The sequence below is a fragment of the Amborella trichopoda genome, chromosome 7, assembly GCF_054954075.1.
Source record: "Amborella trichopoda isolate Santa Cruz 75 chromosome 7, AtrichopodaSantaCruz75HAP2 v2.0, whole genome shotgun sequence".
Taxonomy (NCBI): domain Eukaryota; kingdom Viridiplantae; phylum Streptophyta; class Magnoliopsida; order Amborellales; family Amborellaceae; genus Amborella; species Amborella trichopoda.
The window spans coordinates 13,685,348-13,706,235 of record NC_142342.1 but is presented as its reverse complement, the minus strand read 5'-3'; the positions used below and the strand labels follow the sequence as shown (position 1 = coordinate 13,706,235).

The 20,888-nt window shown below is 37.5% G+C and overlaps 1 protein-coding gene across 4 annotated transcripts; it reads right to left on the bottom strand.

The window, feature by feature from the left end:
- Positions 1 to 782: 782 nt before the first annotated feature.
- Positions 783 to 18,699, bottom strand: LOC18428579 (cytochrome C oxidase assembly protein). Of its 4 annotated transcripts, XM_088872632.1 has the most exons (5): positions 18,468 to 18,699; positions 8,398 to 8,580; positions 1,379 to 1,579; positions 1,173 to 1,299; positions 783 to 1,074 (listed from the first exon to the last, which is right to left on the bottom strand). In XM_088872632.1, exons 3-5 carry the CDS (start codon positions 1,573 to 1,575, stop codon positions 991 to 993), a joined length of 408 nt encoding a protein of 135 aa, XP_088728758.1. In that variant the 5' UTR covers positions 1,576 to 1,579; positions 8,398 to 8,580; positions 18,468 to 18,699; the 3' UTR covers positions 783 to 990. The 4 variants fall into 4 exon arrangements, with proteins under 4 accessions (XP_088728758.1, XP_020519499.1, XP_020519498.1 ...); XM_020663840.2 differs by lacking the exon at positions 8,398 to 8,580 and having other exon boundaries at positions 18,445 to 18,699; XM_020663839.2 differs by lacking the exon at positions 8,398 to 8,580 and having other exon boundaries at positions 1,379 to 1,577.
- Between the last annotated feature and the right edge of the window lie 2,189 nt (positions 18,700 to 20,888).

The window sequence follows — 20,888 nt, the reverse complement described above, 5'->3', positions numbered from 1 at the left end:
TTGAGCTTATAAGAGGAGCTATTCGCAGAATGGGGGGCATGAATTAGGGTCTGGAAGAAGTAAGAGAAGGGTTTTATTGCAGAGAGCTCCATGAAACAGATGGCATTCCCTTCCTCATACGTGAGTCCTGCCTCCTAAGCCATCTCAGTACCATCTCAATCTCCATGTCTGGATTCATTGAAACATCTTTGACAGCCCACAGTTCCTTGATGAATCTCTGCAACCAGACAATCTGTGTGTGCGCTTCCTGAGGGTTCTTTAGAACCATGAAATTGCTGCTACTAGCCTCCAAGGGAGGTAAAAAGGCCTCCAAAGCCTGTGTCTTACTGGGTATCGACTACTCGATTTCAAGGGCCCAGCATAAGAATACCAAAAAGCATAGCAGGAGCAGCTATGGGCAAGAAAAATGAATGAAGGGAACAATGCTTGGGCAAGTAGTGTAAGCAACTTGCCAGACTACTTTAGAACTCAGGTGAGTCTGCCTGAGTTCTACAATACTCGGGCAGGTTTGTATAGTACTAACTTGAGTACTGTAAGGTACACCACACCCCTGCTATTGTACACAGTACTTGCATCACCATGTTGCTGAGGCCAAGTAACTTGGTATCAGTCAAAGTCGACTCGGTCAATTTTTTAAAAACTGCATGATACGTCTGCAACTAGGCAGGCATCTCCATTCAAATTAATTCATGGCATCAAATTCTCAGATAAGAGCATCAAATAAGACCAATTTAGCAGTCATACAAGCACGAAATATAGTTGATGCTATATAATGACATCACTTGCAACAACACTGAGACTCCATTCTTTCTTTCATTCTCTTTTTGTATGGTACAACGTTGGGAAAATTTTAAGTTAAAATAATTGGAAACAAAGACATATGGGCATCAACATGAATCTAAAGAATTCAAAATCTCAGCTCACAAATTTCAAAAGCTTGTCTTACATGGAAAGAGGGAGACGATGATATCCATCTATACATGCTCAAGCTCAACTTGCACCTGTTTTCCCTTCATTTGGTTTGGGAATTCTCTTGTACTCATAGTTATTTATGTCGACACTTTTTTGCAAGGCCTGTATATCAGTGAAAAATCGCTTACCATGATTGAAGAAGCACAAAAAATTTGAAATTTGACATATTGAGATGATCAGAACAGAGCAGGAAACAATACCTTGAGTTCCTCCTCTAGAGAGATCTGCTTTCGTTTTGATCCTTCCAAGGGTCCAGTTCTTGACAAGGCCCTTGTAGTTTGAATGATCTCCCATTCCCGATCGTCCTTTACTTTCTCCACCTCTTTACTGGATTCATAAGAAACCACCACATATTAAGAACATTATTATACCTCCAAATCTGAATATGGTCTACATAAATACTGACCTGCCCTGTAAAAGATGACCAAGGCCAACTGAACCCAACACAGTCAGAGAAATAAGTGGAAGGCCATATCGTACAAATGGATATTTTCGACCCCATCTCTTAAATGATGAAGCTGACTGCTTAATTTGAGCAGTGCTTGGGACTGATATGCCAGTTTTTTTCAAAGAACTCGTAAAGTTTGTAGCAGCCATTACCATGCCTCTTGTAAAACATGCACAACAGAATCGAGATAATAACGCATATTATAGATTCCACTTATTTATAAATAACAGATAATGTCTTTGAATTCAATGAAGCAAGATACTAATGTACACCTAGGATCTTTTCATACAAGCTCTCTAGCAATAAAAGAAGGAAACTGAGTTATTGCAAGCAGCACCAAAGAGTAGCCAAAGCTGATCTATGGCATCAAGTGCAACTGTTATCCACAATGGTGCAATGCTAATGCAGTCCACCATAGCAATCAGACAGAAAATTAAATTGAAAGTAATTCGAATGAATACACAACGTCAATATAAAAGAAAATGTGCATACTATGCGCCAGAAAGCATTGACCTTAAATATAAAGGAAAGCCCTAAACACATGGATCTACTTTTCCATTAATCAAATATACCAAGAAGCTTATGATCTTCTTCCATGCTTAGGCCTACTTAAATGGAGCACATTTCATGAAAAACAGATCTTTGAAAATCTAATTGGAAATACCAACCGACTTTTCAGCAGATTCATGGAGGTACCAAGTTCTGACTGGAATCACATCCTATTCGTCAGAGGTCAAAGAAGAACCTCAACACACAAGGTTAACCAATACACCCTCAATCTCATTGGCTTGTGCAATGATTTGGAACGAAGCAAACTCTCTAAACACCCAAGTGACTCAGGTCCCTTACCACCTAGTGCAGTCCCCTTGAAGGTTATTCCCTAGTATGATAGGTGAATAAGGTATGATGGTCTTACTTTCAATAGATTTTCAACTCAGTTTGCTGTGATTATTTATGATTCAGATGTGGAGGGACTTCAAAATGGACAGGCTAGATGGGCTACTAGCCACTGAACTTTTTCCTTTGCACTTCCTATCAGAACTTCCAAACCAATGTCATGGATGATTTTATATAAATACATACATAGAGATTACATATACTACATACAAAACTATTGGTGCATGCGTAATTTCAAAACACATGCATGCACACAGTAGATGATACTGTTGCATCACAGAGGAATATGATACCTGTACCCGAAACCAACACAGGTGGGTAGGTAGAGAAGGGGTGCCTCCTCACAAAGGGGGTCGTAGTGACCAGGCCCAAGTGACTGTTTATCAAAAACACAGGTCTCCGCAAAGTTGTAAGACCATGTATGGGGGATGACGCCTGCCCAGTGCCGAAAGGTCACGGAAGTTGGTGACCTGATGATAGGGGAGCCGGCGACCGAAGCCCCGGTGTGACGACCCAAAATTTTTAAATTAGAAAATAATAATAATAATAATAATAATAATAATAATAAAAAAATAATAAATAATGATGGTAATAATGGAAAATAGCAAATAAATATGTATGTATGACAAAAATAATGAAATTTGAAAATAAAATATAATGTATGGACCATGATGTTAGTAAAATTGTGATATTTTATCTACTGTTAGTTATTTTAGATACAGTAAATTATTAGAAATAAATGTGATATTTCTGCTTTAGTAAAATAGTGAAATTTCCTTCTAATGTTTTGAATATTTAGACATTGTAAAATTCATGTGCAAATGACTTCCTCATTATTTGGAAAAACTGATATTTTTGCACTTGATTGTAGTATTGCCTATGAAATGATTATTTGTGAATTGGCAATTCCATAAATTGTGATAACTCTGAATTTAATTTTTGGATTTTCATAATATAGTCCGTTTATCATGTTACATTCAGTAATGTCCTTTAGAACTGCTACCTTTCAAAAATTATTGCCAAAATGTTTGACTGGTTATTTACAGATATTTCAATGAAAGTGATTGTTTAAATTGCTTCAAGTGAATTCCAGTTAATGATTTCAACGATACTTTGCATATATGATGTTAATGCTTTATGATATTAACAGAGTTTCAGATATAATTTAAGTATATTTGGGCCCATCCAGGACGCTGGTGGGATATTTGGACCCATCCAGGACGTTGGTGAGGTATTTGGACTTATCCAGTACGCCGGTGAGGTATGATTGCACCTGCAGGGATTATTTGGGCCTATTCAGGACGCTGGTGGGATATTTGGACTCATCCGGGAAGCCGGTGAGGTATGATCGGACCCGCAGGGATTGTTTGGACCAGAGTAAAATTGGGATTACTGGCTTTCGGCTACAGGAATGGGAAATAGATTAATGAGTTTATATAGAAAGAAGTAGTATATATATAAAATATGTTCATAAAGGTAATAGAATCAAACTTCTATTAAAACTATTTTTATGGAATAATGTCATTTTTGTGGGAATATTGTACTTATGAATATATCAAAAATATAAGAACAAGGTATGGTTTTAAATTATTATTATTATTATTTTTGTATAAGATATTATCTTTCATTTTATCTATACTCTATATAATAAATTAAAACAGATTGTTTCTTTATCATCACCATTTTATATACTATCTTTAATAAACTTATTATAATTTCGTGGAATAAGGATATTATAGTATTAATATGGGAAGGGAAGAGAGAGAGGTGAGTATAAAAATTCGTTTTTATTTGAGGAGAAGATAGAGAGAGAATGAGAAACCAATAAATGTAGCATTATAAAGTAAAGATAGATGGTGATATGAATAATTATTAAAGAGAATAACCATATTTTTAATATTATGAAAGGGATAGAGAGAGAGAGAGAGTTTGAAATTCGTTTAAGAATATGAGAGAAGAGAGAGAAAGAATTAAAGAAACTAATAAATAATGAGAATTATGAGGTAATGATTTTAATGTCATTGGAAAGAGAATGAAAATGAAAGAGAGAGAGACAAAACATAATCATATTGAGGTAATATCAATAATGTTATTATGAGAATATCAAAAGATTATCATTAAAACATGAGGAGGGAAAGAAAAATGATTGAGAAGAGAGAGGGAAGACTTACGTAGATACCAAAATTGCCCACTTTCTACCAGTTCGCACGACCTACACTTTGGATTGACTAGCCCAATTGTACATCAAGAAAATAGTGCGATTGCATGGAGTTCCGGTCAGTATTGTATCAGACAGGGACACTCGGTTTACTTTTAGATTATGGGCTATGTTGCAGTCAGCCATGGGGACAAGGCTCACCTTTAGTACTGCCTTTCACCCCCAAGCTGATGGGCAATCAGAGAGGACTATTTGGACATTAGAAGATATGCTAAGGGCCCGTATCACAGACTTCACAGGAAATTGGGATGACCATTTACCCTTGATTGAGTTTACCTATAATAATTGCTTCCAATCCAATATTCAGATGACACCATATGAAGCCCTATATGGAAGGAAATGTAGGTCACCCGTCTGTTGGGACGAGGTTGGTGAAAGACGGCTTTTGGAACAAAAAATTATACAGATAACCTCAAATAAAATAGCATTAATTCGGGAAAGGCTCAGGACAGCTCAAAGTCGACAAAAGAGTTATGCTGATAACAGACGGAGAGACCTTGAGTTTAAGATAGGTGATCGGGTCTTCCTAAAGGTATCGCCACCAAAGGCATCATGAGATTCGGCAAAAAAGGAAAACTAAACCCATGCTACATCGGACCATTTGAAATACTGAAAAGAATCGGAAGCGTGCCATATAGACTAGCTTTACCACCCGAATTAGAAAACATTCATAATGTTTTCCACGTATCCTTATTATGAAAATATTAGCCCGAAGCATTACATATCCTGAGATATGAACCTTTACTAATCAAAGAAGACTTGACCTTCATTGAACGACCAATTCTGACATTAGATAGGAGGGTGCAGGTTTTACGTAACAAGGAAATTCCTCTGTTCCGTATATTGTGGCAATACCATTCAAGGGAGGAGTCAACTTGGGAACGAGAAGATGAAATCAAGGAGAAATACCCTGAACAATTTCAGCAATCAGGTACGAAAATTTAGAGGACTTAATTTCTTTAAGGGGGGGAGAGTGTGATGACCCAAAATTTTTCAATTAGAAAATAATAATAATAATAATAATAACAACAATAATAAATAATGATGGTAATAATAGCAAATAGCAAATAAATATGTATGTATGATAAAAATAATGAAATTTGAAAATAAAATATAAAGTATGGACCATGATGTTAAAAGTATGCCATGGGACCATGCTTTTTATTCCATACGATTTTGCATAAAAAAAAAATAATTTAAGAGAAACAATAAAATAATACCCAAATGAGGTGTCCATCATTCGTTGTGAAGTGGCATAAAGGAATGATAGGTGGCATAAAAAAATGAACATGTGTCACAAGCAAAAGGGTTCTTCCTCATTATAAAAAGGCTTCCCCCTCATGAGCTTATTATCAAGCTCATCAAGTTTGATATTTCTCTCTCAATGTAAGTCCTCTCTCTCTCTACGTAAGTCTTCCCTCTCTCTTCTCAATCATTTTTCTTTCCTCCCTCATGTTTTAATGATGATCTTATGATATTCTCATAATAACATTACTATTAGTACCTCAATATGATTATGTTTTGTCTCTCTCTCTTTCATTTTTATTCTCTTTCCAATGATATTAGAATCATTACCTCATAATTCTCATTATTTATTAGTTTCTTTAATTCTCTCTCTCTTCTCCTCTTATATTCTGAAACGAATTTCAAACTCTCTCTCTCTCTCTCTCTTCCCCTTTCATAATATTAAAAATATCGTTATTCTCTTTAATAATTATTCATATCACCAATTTATCACTACTTTATAATATTCTATTTATGGGTTTCTCATTCTCTCTCTATCTTCTCCTTTCATATAAAAACAAATTTTTATACTCACCTCTCTCTCTTCCCTCCCATATTAATACTTTAATATCCTTATTCCACTAAATTATAAAATTTTTATTAAAGATAGTACATAAAATTGTGATGATGTAGAAACCATATGTTTTAATTTATTATATAGAGTATAGATAAAATGATAGATAATATCACAATCTTATACAAAACATTTAAACCATACTTTCCTTATATTTTTTATATATTCATAACTACAATATTCCCACAAAAATGACATTATTCCATAAAAATAGTATTAATAGAATTTTGATTCTATTACCTTTATGAACATATTTTATATACATACTCCTTTTTTCTATATAAACTCATTAATCAATTTTTCCATACCTATAGCCAAAAGACAATAATCCCAATTTTGCTCTGGCAATAGTAACACATCTCGTGACATATAAAGGTAAGTGATCGCATTTTCTTGAAAAATAGTCTGTTTTCAATAAAATAGTGATATTTATGTCCAGCATCTTTATTTTATAAGTTTGTGTTAGTGACATCATCTTCTTGAAAAACAGTATATCTTTAATAAAATAATGATATTTGCATTTTATAAGTTTTATGTGTAAGTGATCCCATTTTCCTGAAAGTAGTCTGTTTTAATAAACTAGTGATATTTCAGTCCATCATCTTTATTTTATAAGTTTTATGCGTAAGTGACGTCATTGTCTTGAAAAATAATCTTTTTAGTAAAAATTGTGAGATTTCGTTCTACTGTTTTTGAATATTTAGATACTGTAAAATGCATGTACAAATGAATGCCTCATTATTTGAAAAATTGATACTTCTACACTTGATTGTAGTATTGCCTATGAAATGATTATTTGCGAATTGACAATTTCATAAATTTCTATTGATACTAGACTGTTGTCATGTTAGATTTCAAGAATGTCCTTTAGAACTACTACCTTTCATAAATTATTGCCAAAATATTTGACTGGTTACTTACAGATATTTCAATGAAAGTGATTGTTTAAACTTGCGTCAAGCGAATTCCTATTAATGATTTCAATGATATTTTGCATATATGATGTTGATGCTTTCTGATATTTAAAAGAGTTTCGGAGTTAATTTAAGTATATTTGGGCCCATCCAGGACGTTGGTGGGATATTTGGACTCATCCGGTATGCCGGTGAGGTATGTTTAGACATACAGAGATTATTTGGACCTATTCAAGACGTTGGTGGGGTATTTGGGCCCATTCAGGACGCTGGTGGGATATTTGGACTCATCCGCGATTCCGGTGAGGTAGGATTGGACCCGCAAGGATTATTTGGACCTATTCGGTTATGCCGGAAGGGATTATTTGGACTCATCCGATATGCCGGTGAGGTATGATTGGACCTGCGGGGATCATTTGGACCCATCCAGGACGCTGGTGGGGTATACATGTGACCTACTTGGGACGCCAGTAGGGTATTTTGTGAAATCTTTTGAATGATGCATTTATGTTAAAATGTTAATATGCAGTTCCATCATTTGGATTATGTTGTGCATTCGTGAAAGTGAAATTGTTATTTCGTAAATGTTTTTGCTTGAAGTTCCTCTTCAGGATGTTTTTAATATTCATTCTTTAGAAAACATGTATATCTTCCAACTATGATTATTTTTAAGACCATGATGATCACTTATTGAGTAGTCAAGCTCATCAAGCTATTATGAATCCTTTTGAGAGTAAAATGGCAGTCTTATCATGCAGCAGGACTAGCTTGGGAGAAATGATAATCAAGATCAAATATTTTTGTAACTTTTGGTTCTATCAAAATTGTAAAATCTTCATGTTGACATAAGTTGAAAATGTACTTTGTACAGTGGGAAAACTTTTGTATGGACTTTCCTGTTAATATTTGTTATGAGTAGACTTTGTACAAGCTCTTAGAAATGGAAAAATATCTAGCCTTCATGTTAATACCAATTGTGAGCAGACTTTGTACAGATTAAAATTACATTATTTGATGCAATAAAAATATATACAAGTAGGAATTTTAAATTTATTCTATCTATAGATAGTATAAAAATGGCATGTCGCACCTCAAGAGTGTTAGTGAACTTGGGGTGTGACACCCGGTGAACAGCGGTCGGAACTATAACGGTCCTAAGGTAGCGAAATTCCTTGTCGGGTAAGTTCGGACTCGCACGAAAGGCGTACCGATTTGGGCACTGTCTCGGAGAGAGGCTCGGTGAAATAGACATGTCTGTGAAGATGCAGACTACCTGCACCAAGACAAAAAGACCCTATGTAGCTTTACTGTTCCCTGGGAATGGCTTTGGGCCTTTCCTGCGCAGCTTGATCAAAGATGCATCCACTTCTCAAGCAATAAAATAGACAAAAAAGATAAGCCATGCTTCTCACACAATGAATTGGTTCTAGTGAAAAGTAATAAGCACCACCCGAATGTTTGTACAGATCTATAAAACAGCAATGGTATAAATACACAATGGCCAAATCAAACCTCACAGGTGTTGCCGTCTCTAGTAATGACCTTGATGCCTTTGCCTCTAGATTAGGTTGTGGGATCGACTGCTTGCCTTCCAAGTACATCGGTCTTTCTAAAAGTGTCATGGTAAACCAAAGAAGAGTCTCTAAGGAAAGGAAGATCCGTCTCCCTTGGAGGTCGTATTGCTCTCCTTATGGCCCATCTACAACATCCTTAGTTTCTTTCTCTTTTCAATATGCCTGTGTGTATCATCAAAACATTAGAGTGTCTAATGAGGTCTTTCGTTTGGTCAACGAGGCCCCCAAGCATAAAATCTACTTGGTAGCTTGAAAGAAGGTCAGCCAACCTACACCTGCGAGGGTTCGGAATCCGGCAATTTAAGGTCTATAAACTGGGCTATCTTGGAGAAATGGTGCTGGCGCCTTGCATCTCAGCTTGATCTTCTTAGGTGTGAGGTCCCACTCAACAAATATGGGTCCGACAGTCTTGGTTGGTTGCCAATGAGTAGAACTAACTCTAACTCTTTTGATATCTACAGAAGCATCAATGCCAGCCCATATAGGTTTGTGTCATTTATTAGACACAAAGCCAATAGATGTGACAAAATCTGCTTCTGGAAAGACACCTGGATCAGTCATCAGCCCTGATATGACTTGATGGGCATAACCTCCCCAATGTTGCTGTTGCTCAATCATTTAAGTACTTGAACAACAAGGTAATTTGATCTCCAACTTTCAGGGGACCCTTTCAGGCGAGAAGCCAAAGACATATTAAATCCGTTTCGTATGTTACAACCTTGTTTTATAAAAAATTAGGCTAATGACAAGATCATTTGGACAAATCTCAATCTCCTAATTTTTCTCTTTTTTATATGAAACCCACCATCACGCCTACCCATCTACCTCCACTCTGATTAAAGCTTGGAGTACCCCCATCTCAATAAAGTTCACACATTTTCTTGGCTGGTCATTTCCAGCTGTAATCTAACTGTAGATCAGCTACAAAGAAGAAGTTTTTCCTCCGGCAAATCATTGCTGAATGTGTCTGGAAGCATGGAGACACATAGCCACCTCTCCACTGCAGCATGGCTTCGACTCTCTGAGTCCAAATGCTGAGGGATTTCAATTGGCAATGGATCACTAGGATCTCGATGGAGCAACTCTTCTCGACCTAGTTCTCACCACTATACCCCAAATTAGGCTTATTCCTGTGAAAATCCTCTGCAGTCTGTACTGCCTATACTGTGGACAATCTGTGCTAAGAAGAGGGCAATGCCTGCCATTGCTGACTGCACCAGAAATCTTACCATTTTTTGCGCGTCAAACTTTAAGATCTCAAACACATTGCTTGGCCTGACTTTGCCTCCAATTGGTCGAACATCATCAGGTACAAGCCTCCAAAGCTAGGAGTTGGATCCATCCAAAGCAAGGAACTATCAAACTGAATATAGATGGGTGATCACTAGGTAACCCAGGACATTGTGGTTCTGGGGGTATTGTCCAAGATTCTGAGGCAAATGTCATCTCATAGCTACCTTGGTATAGGTGACTCCACCTAGTCTGAGGCTGACGCACCCCTAAAAGGTTTAGATGTTCAACCAAGATTGTGGCCAAAACGGGGTTGACTCTAAGAACGTCATTGGGTGGATGAGCAGGAAAGCGCAGTATCCTTCAAAGCTTTGTTATATATTTGATCATAAATTTTATTTTATACAGGAATCTTCGGGTTGCCTTCCCTTTTCTAATTCTTCAAAAGATCAAAAGTTTCATTTATGCAAACATCTTGAATTTAATCTCTCATATTTCTGCCCAGCCCCCTCTATGCTAATTCTTCATGCTTTTTTGTCATCTCTTTTAGACCTGCAGATCTTTTGATACCTTTCATATATAGCTAACTACTCCAAAGACTATCACAAGGTGTTAAGCTACCATTTTTTAGGTAAATGGTATCCTTCATTATTTTTTTAATCTCCCTCTAGTTTTTAGACTGATTTGTTGCCATGTAGAGCATCCGATTTGCAGGGATGTCATCCTCACTTCTCGTAAGACATTTTGTAATCATGTGTATGCTTAATATAATGTCGATATTAAGCAAAAATAAAATAAAAATACGGGCAATGGAGACTACCTTGGATAAACACCTTTACAAGAGTATGCTCATGAACTTCATAATTATATGTTACTAATATTAATACTGCACACAAACTTAATTTCATTCATCAAAATGTTTTATTAGAATCTCCCTAGGAAGTTTTGTAGGTGAAAGGGCACTGTATGCAGGATTTGGTATCATAGTTCAGTTTTTCTTTTATTTTATTTTGTTTTGTTTTAGGGTTGTCCAACAATCTCCCCTAGGAAGTTATGTAGGCGAAAGGGCACCGTATGCAGGATTTGGTATCATAGTTCAGTTTTTTATTTTTTTTTGTTTCGGGGAAAATATCATTCACCATTCATTGATGATCAATCCTTTGTATAAATTCCAAATAGGAAAGTCTGCAAATGACGTATTCAGTTCTAAAGAGTAAAGTTAACATGGCTGGGAGCTTGATGGCTGTTCAGTTTGGTCGAACACTTAAGCATTTCTAACAATTTGATAAAAGACTTTGGGTTTTCTCTTTGGGACTTAAAATGAATGGCAAAGAAGAAACTACATTACACTTATCAGAACAAAATAGGACAACATATGGTGGATCATTTCTCACTAGGAGAAATATCAGAAGTAACTTTGAGCTTCTTCAAGAAACTCATGGGTGGCTCATCCAGTGGCTGCCACTCTCCCCCTCCTCTCTGCTCAAACTACATCCATCTCCTCTAGCCCCCTCTGCCCAGCCTTACCTTCACCCCGCTGCCCTCTCTCACCCTCACCTCATATCCTCCCTCCCTGCCTCCTCGTCCTCCCCCCCCCCCCCCCCAACCCCAACTTCTTCCACCCACTCACCCTCTTTAGTTCTCCGTCCCACTACCGGTCATTAGGACCCCCGACAATTTCTAAACTCCCCTCCTCCTTGGTCAGCTCCTTCAATCTACGACAAGACGACATTCGAAGAGTAGAAAAATGGAGACATAAGCTTCAGGGTAAATACTATCTCTGTTGTAGAAGACTTTCATATGGTAGAATTCTCTTTCTTTCCCTTCCATTGCGAGTGCCACTTCCGCTGCGAAGGTTAACACCGCATGCTACTGTGGGGCTACCCTTTCCCTAGCCCCTTGGACCTAGGATATTGGAGCCTTCAAGACCCAAAAGATTTGGCTTAGGCCTTTTGAAATCCCTCTCCATGTTTGGACCCCTGAAACCTTTAGGCTCATCGCAAATGCTTGTGGTTCCTTCATCTCCATCCATTGGGAGTCTGTCGATTACCTTCCCATGGGTTTAATCCAACTGCTGATTGAGGTTCTCGACCCCAACTCCATTCCTTCCAAGCTGTGGTTGAAAGTGTATAGCCACTTTTACCAGGTTCTTACTGCTTGGCAACCAGCTTCCCCTTCCTCTCCCCGCCATGTCCAACCCATGAACCTCGGCCGCCAAGCTCCTGGGTCCACAGCTATTGGACTCAATAATCCACAAATGCAAGGCCGATTCCACAAACGCAAGACATCAGCCCATCACAACTGTCGAAAACCCCCTCGAATGGATACTCCCCATCGCCCTACTCCCCAGATTGAGGTCGCTCCATCTCCAAGCCCCATCCTCTACTCTAGTTCTGACACCTCTCCTTCCCTCTCTCCTTCACTGATTGCCACGTCCCCTTTGGTCTTCCACCTTTCTCTAGAGGATGACATGCATCCCTCGACCTTTGACCACATCTTCTCTCTCTCAAGCTCATCTTTTTCTCTCCCTCCCCTTCTCCATCCCTTTCTAACGCACCCACGTGATACCTCAGCCCTCCTCTTGCCACATACCCCCCCCCCCCCAGCGCCCTCCCCCTCATCTGTAACCCCCCTCAATACGTCATCCCTGGCTCCTTCTTCTCTTTCACTTGCCCCCAGTGCCACCTGGCTCCATCTGAGCCCTCCATCGCTCTAGCCTTCATCTCAAGGAACCAGGCCGGTCTCCCCCTTGTGCCCCCTTGCTCGGCCCCTCTCCCACCTCTTGCCATCCTCGGTCCTCTCCCTTACCTCCCTCCACCCTTCGCCTCCCTCCCACTCAGCGGCATTCTCCTTCAGCCAACCTCCCTAGCCATAATCCCACCATTGACGGCCTCCCTACAGCCCTCTGCTCCTCCCCTCTCCCCTTGCCCATCTTGCATTCTCAACCTCGGTGGAAGTTTTCCCTGTCCCCCACACCCCCTTCTTCTCTTGCCCACAAGCTACTAGCAGTCACTAATGCCAAGGCCTTCCCCTTGTCTCGCGACACTTCACCACAGCACGACAGTACCTTCTTGCCTCTTTTGACACCCCTCTCTGGACTCTCCCTAGGATTCGGCTCCACTCTGCAAGAACCCACCTCAAGCCCCTCCTCAGAGTCATATTCCACTTCTCTAACCTCGGCAGATTCCAAATTCATCGACGACATGAACCAAGCTCAAGGCAACATTATCCAGGTCTTGAAAGTGATGGGTGGTTCCATTTCGACGGTCCACAAGAAGCCCTACTAGCCTTCCTCAAGGTGGGTGCTCGCTCCAGACCCAAGGTAAATGATAAAGGCTACAGAGAGATCTCAAACCTAGCCTTTGGAATCAACTATGACGAGCATGCCTTTCCCCCTCCCTCAGTTGGTTCTCCCACGGCCCTTGCACTTTCGAAGAAACCCTCCCTCCGATGCTCCTCTAGGTGCGTCATCCCCTCCCACCCTCCTCATGTCGATCCTCTCATGAAATGTTCGACGGCTTGGGCACCCGATCGAGCTCAATGTTGTGCACAACACAATCACTCGCCATTCCCCTTCCATTATTGCCCTAACTGAAACTAAGCTCCCCTCACCGACCGTTCAATCTGTTCGACAGGTGTGGGGTTGAAGGCCCAGTCAATGAGAGGCTTCCCCAGCTGTGGGAGCCTTGGGAGGAATTTGGGTCATATGGACCCTCCCTACATACTCTCACCTCCTCACGTGTGGCCACCTTCTCCAGAACTATGGTTCTCTCTAGGATCTCAAGCAGCCTACTATGGAAATTTACGACCGTCTACGGCCCTAACTCACATAACCTCAGGGATTTGGGCCAAACTCGATCAAGCTGCCTACTTCCCCCCTTCTTTATGGTGCCTTGGAGGGGGCTTTAACATCATAAGATGGTCTTTTGAATGTAACTCCCGTACTCTAGTGACCCCCGACATGACCTAGTTCTTTGACTTCATTTCAAGGAATCACCTTATTGACATCTCCCTAAAAGGGGCCCAATTCACTTGGTCCAACTGCCTCATAGAGATAATTTTTATCCCTCTATTTTCAAGTACCTCCTTATAATAAAAAACCCTTTCTACTATATTTATCCAATTTATAAACTCCTTGGGTTGAGGCGTACCGTCAAAATCAGGTATATCCACATTCAAATCGACGTCCCTAAAGTGACGCACCCCACGTCTAGGTCTCCGGTCGCTATCCTCATCAGTCAACTTCACACACGGAGTGTGATGGTGAAAAGGATTGTATTTGAAATCCTCTTAGGCTGAAAGATCACCGTCTTGCCCGTTATTGAGGCTCACGAATTGTTGTGTCAGTTGCTGAACTTGTCTTTCAAGTTATTCATTTCTCTTATCTCTGGGATCACGGAGAAGGTCCAGGAAAATCCCCCTTCTCGCTGCCATGGGTTTGCTAAATCACAAACCCTAGGCAAATAATCAACCAAAACTGCTGAAAACATCAAGATCTATGTTATTTTGGTAAAACTTTGGCCAAAATCAGTAAACCCTAGACCCCCATTGTAACTTCCCCAGTTTGTTGACCTAGGGCACCAAAAAAGTGATGCTACAGTAACTCCGTACATTGCTACAGTACTCCATATGGTGCTACAATACTGCATACACTGCCATAGTACTTTCCATGTTGCTCGCAGGCTCTGGTACCAATTTGATGTAGGGAAAATTGAAGGAAACAATAAAATCAGCAAAGAACAAAGTTAAACACAAACACAATTCAAAGAAACCTAGGGTTTCTTCTCCACCCAAAAACTTAAGTTTTTCTCTCTTTCAATTTCTAAATATCTTGTGGAATTGACCGTTTCAAGGCCCCACACGCCTCTTATATATTATAATTCAATGTTCAAAGACATTACATGTCCATACAATAATAAAAATAGCCTATAAATCCTAATTTAAACTTAAATTTTGTAATGACAATTCTACCCCTGTGAACAATACTTGTGAATAATACTCATGAAATAAATAAAAAAAACTATAAAAACCCTAAAATTCCTAAAAAGCTAAAAATTCTAAAAGTGAATCTTAAAACTAAAATAAAAAACTAAAAAACCTAAAATAAAATCAAAATATGCATCCTTTAAAATTGAGTAGAAATTAAAAATAAGTATAATTTTCCCCTCCATTCTCCCCTTGTTGGAGAAAACTTGTCCTTGAGCTTTAAAGTATGCTAAGATGAATTCAGCATAAAAAACACCGTCTTCAACCTTCATTTCTTTGTTGGCTCAAATATTATTCATGGTAAAGATAATTTCTCAAGAAACGGATCCTTGAACTTCTATTGAAAATCTGAAGCGATCATGCTTTCACTGCACTACTCTTATTCCAATGCCCTAAATTTCTTAAAGGCTCCATCTCTTCAATATTAATGAGATCTTCAAAAGATATGATTTGGATCAATCCTCATGTTGCCTTCTCTTTATGCTCTTCACCCTCTTCCAAAATATCTTCACCATCATCTTGATCCTTATCATAGATCGGATCTTCTAAGAAATCTTGTTGTTCATTTGGGTATATATCAAATATTGGTGGTGAATTCCAATCTACAACTTGCTGATTTTCAATGCAATCTGTGTCCAAATCAATAATTTCATCCTTCAAATCGGAAACCCTAGAGTTCCCTACGTCTAGGTCTTCTATCTATCTTTATCACCCGACTCCACACGCGGAGCGCGAAAGTGAAAAAGCTTGTACTCGAGACCCTCTTGGGCTAAAAGATCACTCTTGCCCATCATTGAGGCTCGCAAACTGCTGCGTCAGCTATTGAACTTGCCTTTCAAGTTCCTCAATTCTATCATCTCTAGGATCATGGAGCGGATCTACAAAACCTCCCCCTGCACGGCCCCTTATTGCCATCATGGGATCGTTGAAATCACAAACCTTAAGCAAATAATCAATAAAAACCTGTTAAAATCGACAAGATCTAGGTTGCTCTGAAAAAACTTTGGCCAAAATTCGCAAACCCTAGACCCCCACTATAACTACCTGCTTTGTTGACTAGGGCACCAAAAACCAATGCTACAGTAACTCCGTATAGCGCTACAGCAGCTTCATACACTGCTACAATACTTCGTGTAGATCACGGGCTTTAATACCAATTTGAGGTAGAGAACTTGAAGAAACAGTAGAAATCAGCAAGAACAACATCTTGACAAATGCAATTTGGTGAAACCCAAAGGCTTTCTCCCACCTAAGGCTTGAGCTTCTCTTCCCAAGACAAAGTCTATTCCTTTCTTAAAGAGGAATACGTGATTGCCTCTCCAGTCCATCCACACCTTTATTTATATTGAAAATTTATTGTTTTGGACAATATTTGTCCATACAATTAAATTTTGACCAAAAGGTCCTAACTTAAGTATTACTTCAAACTATACTCCCTAACTTTAATTTAAATATCTAAAAAGTTTCTAACTGGTCCAACTATGAAATAAATAAAAAAACATCTAAAATATCATAAAAAACATAAAAAAAAATTCAAAATATTTTTTGCTTTTCAAATTCTTCTTGGAAGCCTTTTTAGGGTTTTCATCCCCCAAATATGAGTGAAAATTAGGAGGAATATGTCGCTCCCAAAGAAGATACTCGTGGCTCCTTGTTGCGTTCTAATCACCATCAAACGGGTATTGTTCACACAAGTGAAACCGTCATTGTGAAATTTAAGTTTAAATTAGGATATATAGATCATTTTAATCATATTGTATGGACATGTAATGTCATTGAATATTGAATTATAATATATAAAAAGTATGTGGGGCCGTGAGAGGGACAATTCCATATAGTTTTTAGAAATTGAAAGAGAGAGGCTTTTGAAACCCTAGCTTGCGGTGTGGAGAAGAAGCCCTAGGTTTCTTTGGATTGTGCTTATGTTTGGCTTTGTTCCTTGTTGATTTTATTGTTCCCTTCAATTTTATACACAGGAGCATTCGACCATCTATTTTCATAGCTTCTAAGGGACTTTGATAATCAATTACCAATTACCAGGGTAATGCAAAGACATAATGACGAATATTGCAAGAACTAAAATATTGGGACAAAAATTCAACATCTCTCAAGAACTCGATGATCCCTCCACCAAATCTCTTGCTTATGTAATTTTTTGAAAAACTCACATAGATCTTGGTTAATAAAAAATTTGAACAATGTTTTATGACTTTTTGATTCATAGGTATGGAAAGGAACATGACATGTTCAAAATTCTATGTTCATAAATTATGATAAAGGTAAAGTTAACCAAAATCCCATCAACTAAAGAGAATTAAATTAGACAAAAGATTCGGTTTGTCATGATCATGTAATCAATGGATGCAAGGTCGTATTGAGCATGAGACTCACCAAAACTTTTATTAGGCCCCAAAATTGGGACCTCGAATCACTCAAACAATGCCTCCTGCGTGGATGGATATGTGGACAGTGATGACCAAATATACAATAGCTTTTCTAACCAAAGCTTCAGATTTTTTGAAATGCATTCTATATCATGTAATGTTTGGTCCCATGGTGATCTTAGTTTTAATTAGAACACGAAGGACTCCAAGGTTGTCCTTCGCCACAAACAAAAAGACACACCCCAAAACATAAGGGTTTTCTTGCTCATTAATAGATACCCACCAATTTTCAATCACCTTCATACAAATTGTTATATTTTTAAATCATATAGATCTCAATTTTAATACCATCATAGTGACACTTGTTCAATAGGACTAATGGTGAATAGCATTTAAATATCTAAAAAATATTGAACACAATAAATATTCAATTTCTTAGAACATAAACTCTTTGAAAACAACTCAACTAAAAAACGCATTTTCTTCTGACTTGGATAGTTATACTTTATTAGCAACTAGAATTGAGTAAAGTGCAGGAGGATAGGTGGTAATCTATTGCTTTAGACATGGCAAGAACTCCAAGACGCCCTCCAGAAGCATCAATCCTTGCTAGTTTATCAGGCCTATACGGCTAGGGGAAAAAAAGAGAAAATAAACACAAATAATGGAGCACATAAATAACAACAATAAAACAATGGGCATATCCTGAACCATTACCTATCAATTCCCAACAAATCGAACTTTTTTGGTTTTCCTTAGTATTTAAATGGCAAACATCAATGTGATTCGGTTTGCACTAATGGAAATTTCTTCAAAAACATATAATAAACGTTTTACACCAAAAAATCACAAAGAAAAACAACAAATAAAGAATGAAAACATGATTTAATTTTTAACATTATTCACAGTCCATTTTTTTCGTAACCATCTTTAACATCAAGTTCGCAGCAGAGAAAAACTCACAGATTTTGTAGTCAAAGACTTACTCGTCAACCGCAAAGCTCGATATATGAAGATGGTGGCTGAAATCTACGATGGAAGCTTGGTGCTTCGGATCAACTCAAGAATGGAGAATTTGTGGAAATCCTCCTCCTTTGGCTGCTGGATTTAGAGAGAGAGAGAGAGAGAGAGAGAGTATTCGGGGAAGAGAGGCGTGATACAGAGAGGGGATCGGGCAGAGCAAGAGAGGGTTTGGGACCGAGCGGGCACGACATGGACACAGGCAAGGGACGCAGAGCACGACAGTAAAGACGTTGGACGTGTGTCCTTCACGTGTTTGTTTAGGGCAAAACAATGTCATAAAATGAATAGCTGTTGGATTAATACCAAATTAGGGTAATTCTCGTAATTTTAAATCTCTCCAGGAAACTATAGAGCCAGACCTAAACCATCGGGGTTTAACTGAATGAAATAGTATTCATAAATGCTTATTGAAAATTCTTCCTGCATTATTCAAGGGGATTTATTACTAACAATGTGTTGATTTTTCAGTAGTGTATAAAGTCTAAACCATAGTTAGCAAATCGCCTTTTAATCGCCGATTTTTTTTTTAAAAAAGGTTTTTTTTATGGAAACAGTTTTAAAAGGCGACTTTTGGAAAAGGTCGGAAAAAATCGCTTAGTTTTCATAAAAACATTTAAAACGTGTTTTTTTCATACTATGATTTAAATCAGGCCAAAAAATCGTATCTTTTTCTACCGATAATTTTTTTTTTGAAAGATAACTTTTTTTCCCTATTTTGTCAATTGTTTAAAAAAAAAACTAAAATAGAAATTTTTATCCCCATTGTGTTCTTTTTATTATGTTTTCCCTTTTTTTAAAAAAACTTAAATAAATAGATGCATATTTCAGTTCTTATTATGGAAATCATTGTGTAAATGAAATACTGTTTATAGCAAATCATTTTGTAAAGTACGTCATTGTGTAAAAAAAATCATATACATGCTGATTTTTGTGATCATTTGTGATAATTGTTTTTATGAAAATACTATTCATGGCACAAATTAGAGATCAAAACATAGTTTTTTATTGATGAATGAGAAGCAGAGAGTGTGACTACAGGACTAAGTAATCAATATTTTCTTTTTGATTATCTAATAATAAAGATAAACAATATAGTGTAAACTGTAAACTTATAGGAGCAAGCAATTTTATTTGTTCCCCGAACCTAATCCTTTAGCTTTGCTTGCTGTTTCCTCAAGAAAATGAAAAACCCTTTTCATTTTCTCTCTCTAAAAATCAGTTAGGGCCTCCTCACAAATCAATATAGTTAGGGCTTTCTCTCAAACAATATCCCAAATCAGAAAGAGACCCTCTTCAAATTATTTCAAATCAACATCTCATCCTCCTTTTCTCTCTCTAAAAATTAGTTAGTGCCTCTTCCATTAGGGTATGTGAAGCCGATGATCTCTTCCTTCTTTCTTCTTCCTTCTTCTCTTTTTATAAACCCTAATCACTATGAGCCTAGCCCTATTTTTCTTCTCTTCCTTCTTCTCTCTATAAATCGTAAACACTGAGATGTGAAACCCAAATTTCTACGAGCCTCTTTTTAATTAAATAAATTTATAAAACTTTAACCCTAGTTATGGAGTGACCATGGTCACCATACCATAGTTAAATTAATGTAATGAGCAAACAAAAATTGTGTATTTTTTTTGTACTTGCTAAGTAGGTGTGATGTTTAAGTATTTAATGAATAAATTTATATAGTATATTTGTTACCATACCATAGTTAAAGTATTTACTTAATAACTTTATGTAGTGTATTTGTTTTTAGTATGTAATGACTAGGTGTGATGTTTCTTAAAGTATTTAAAGGGTAGATTTATATGATACATATTTTTTTGGTATATACTAGTTAATTATATATTTAATATTGGATGATTGGATGAGAGTCACGAGGCATCTAAATTAATTGACTTAATCATATTAGTCTAGTAAAGTTTTTATGGATGAATTAGTTATTGATGGCTCCGACATAATTTTTATTTTTTAGAATTTCAAAATTTATAATATTATAAATTTATCCGATTTTTTAAGCCTATCAGATATATTAGTGATATTTTTATATGAAGTATTTTTGCCAATCTATATTTTTTTCCCGATTCGTTTCTGATTTTATGGTGAGCTGATTTATTGATAGTCCCCGACTTGCTAACTATGGCATAAACTGAAAAGCATTGGATAAAAAGCTAGGTGTTGTCTATAAGTTGTATCTAGCAAAAGCCTATGATAAAGTGGACTAGGGAGGTTTGCAAGAAATTATGTGGGTGATGGAGGAATTTGGTCAAAGATAGAGAAAATGGATTCGTGCATGTCTTTCTAATAGTAATTTATCTATTTTGATTAATGAAGTCACCAAAGGATTTTTTTCAAAGCATTGAGAGGGGTTATGTTGTAGATTTAGG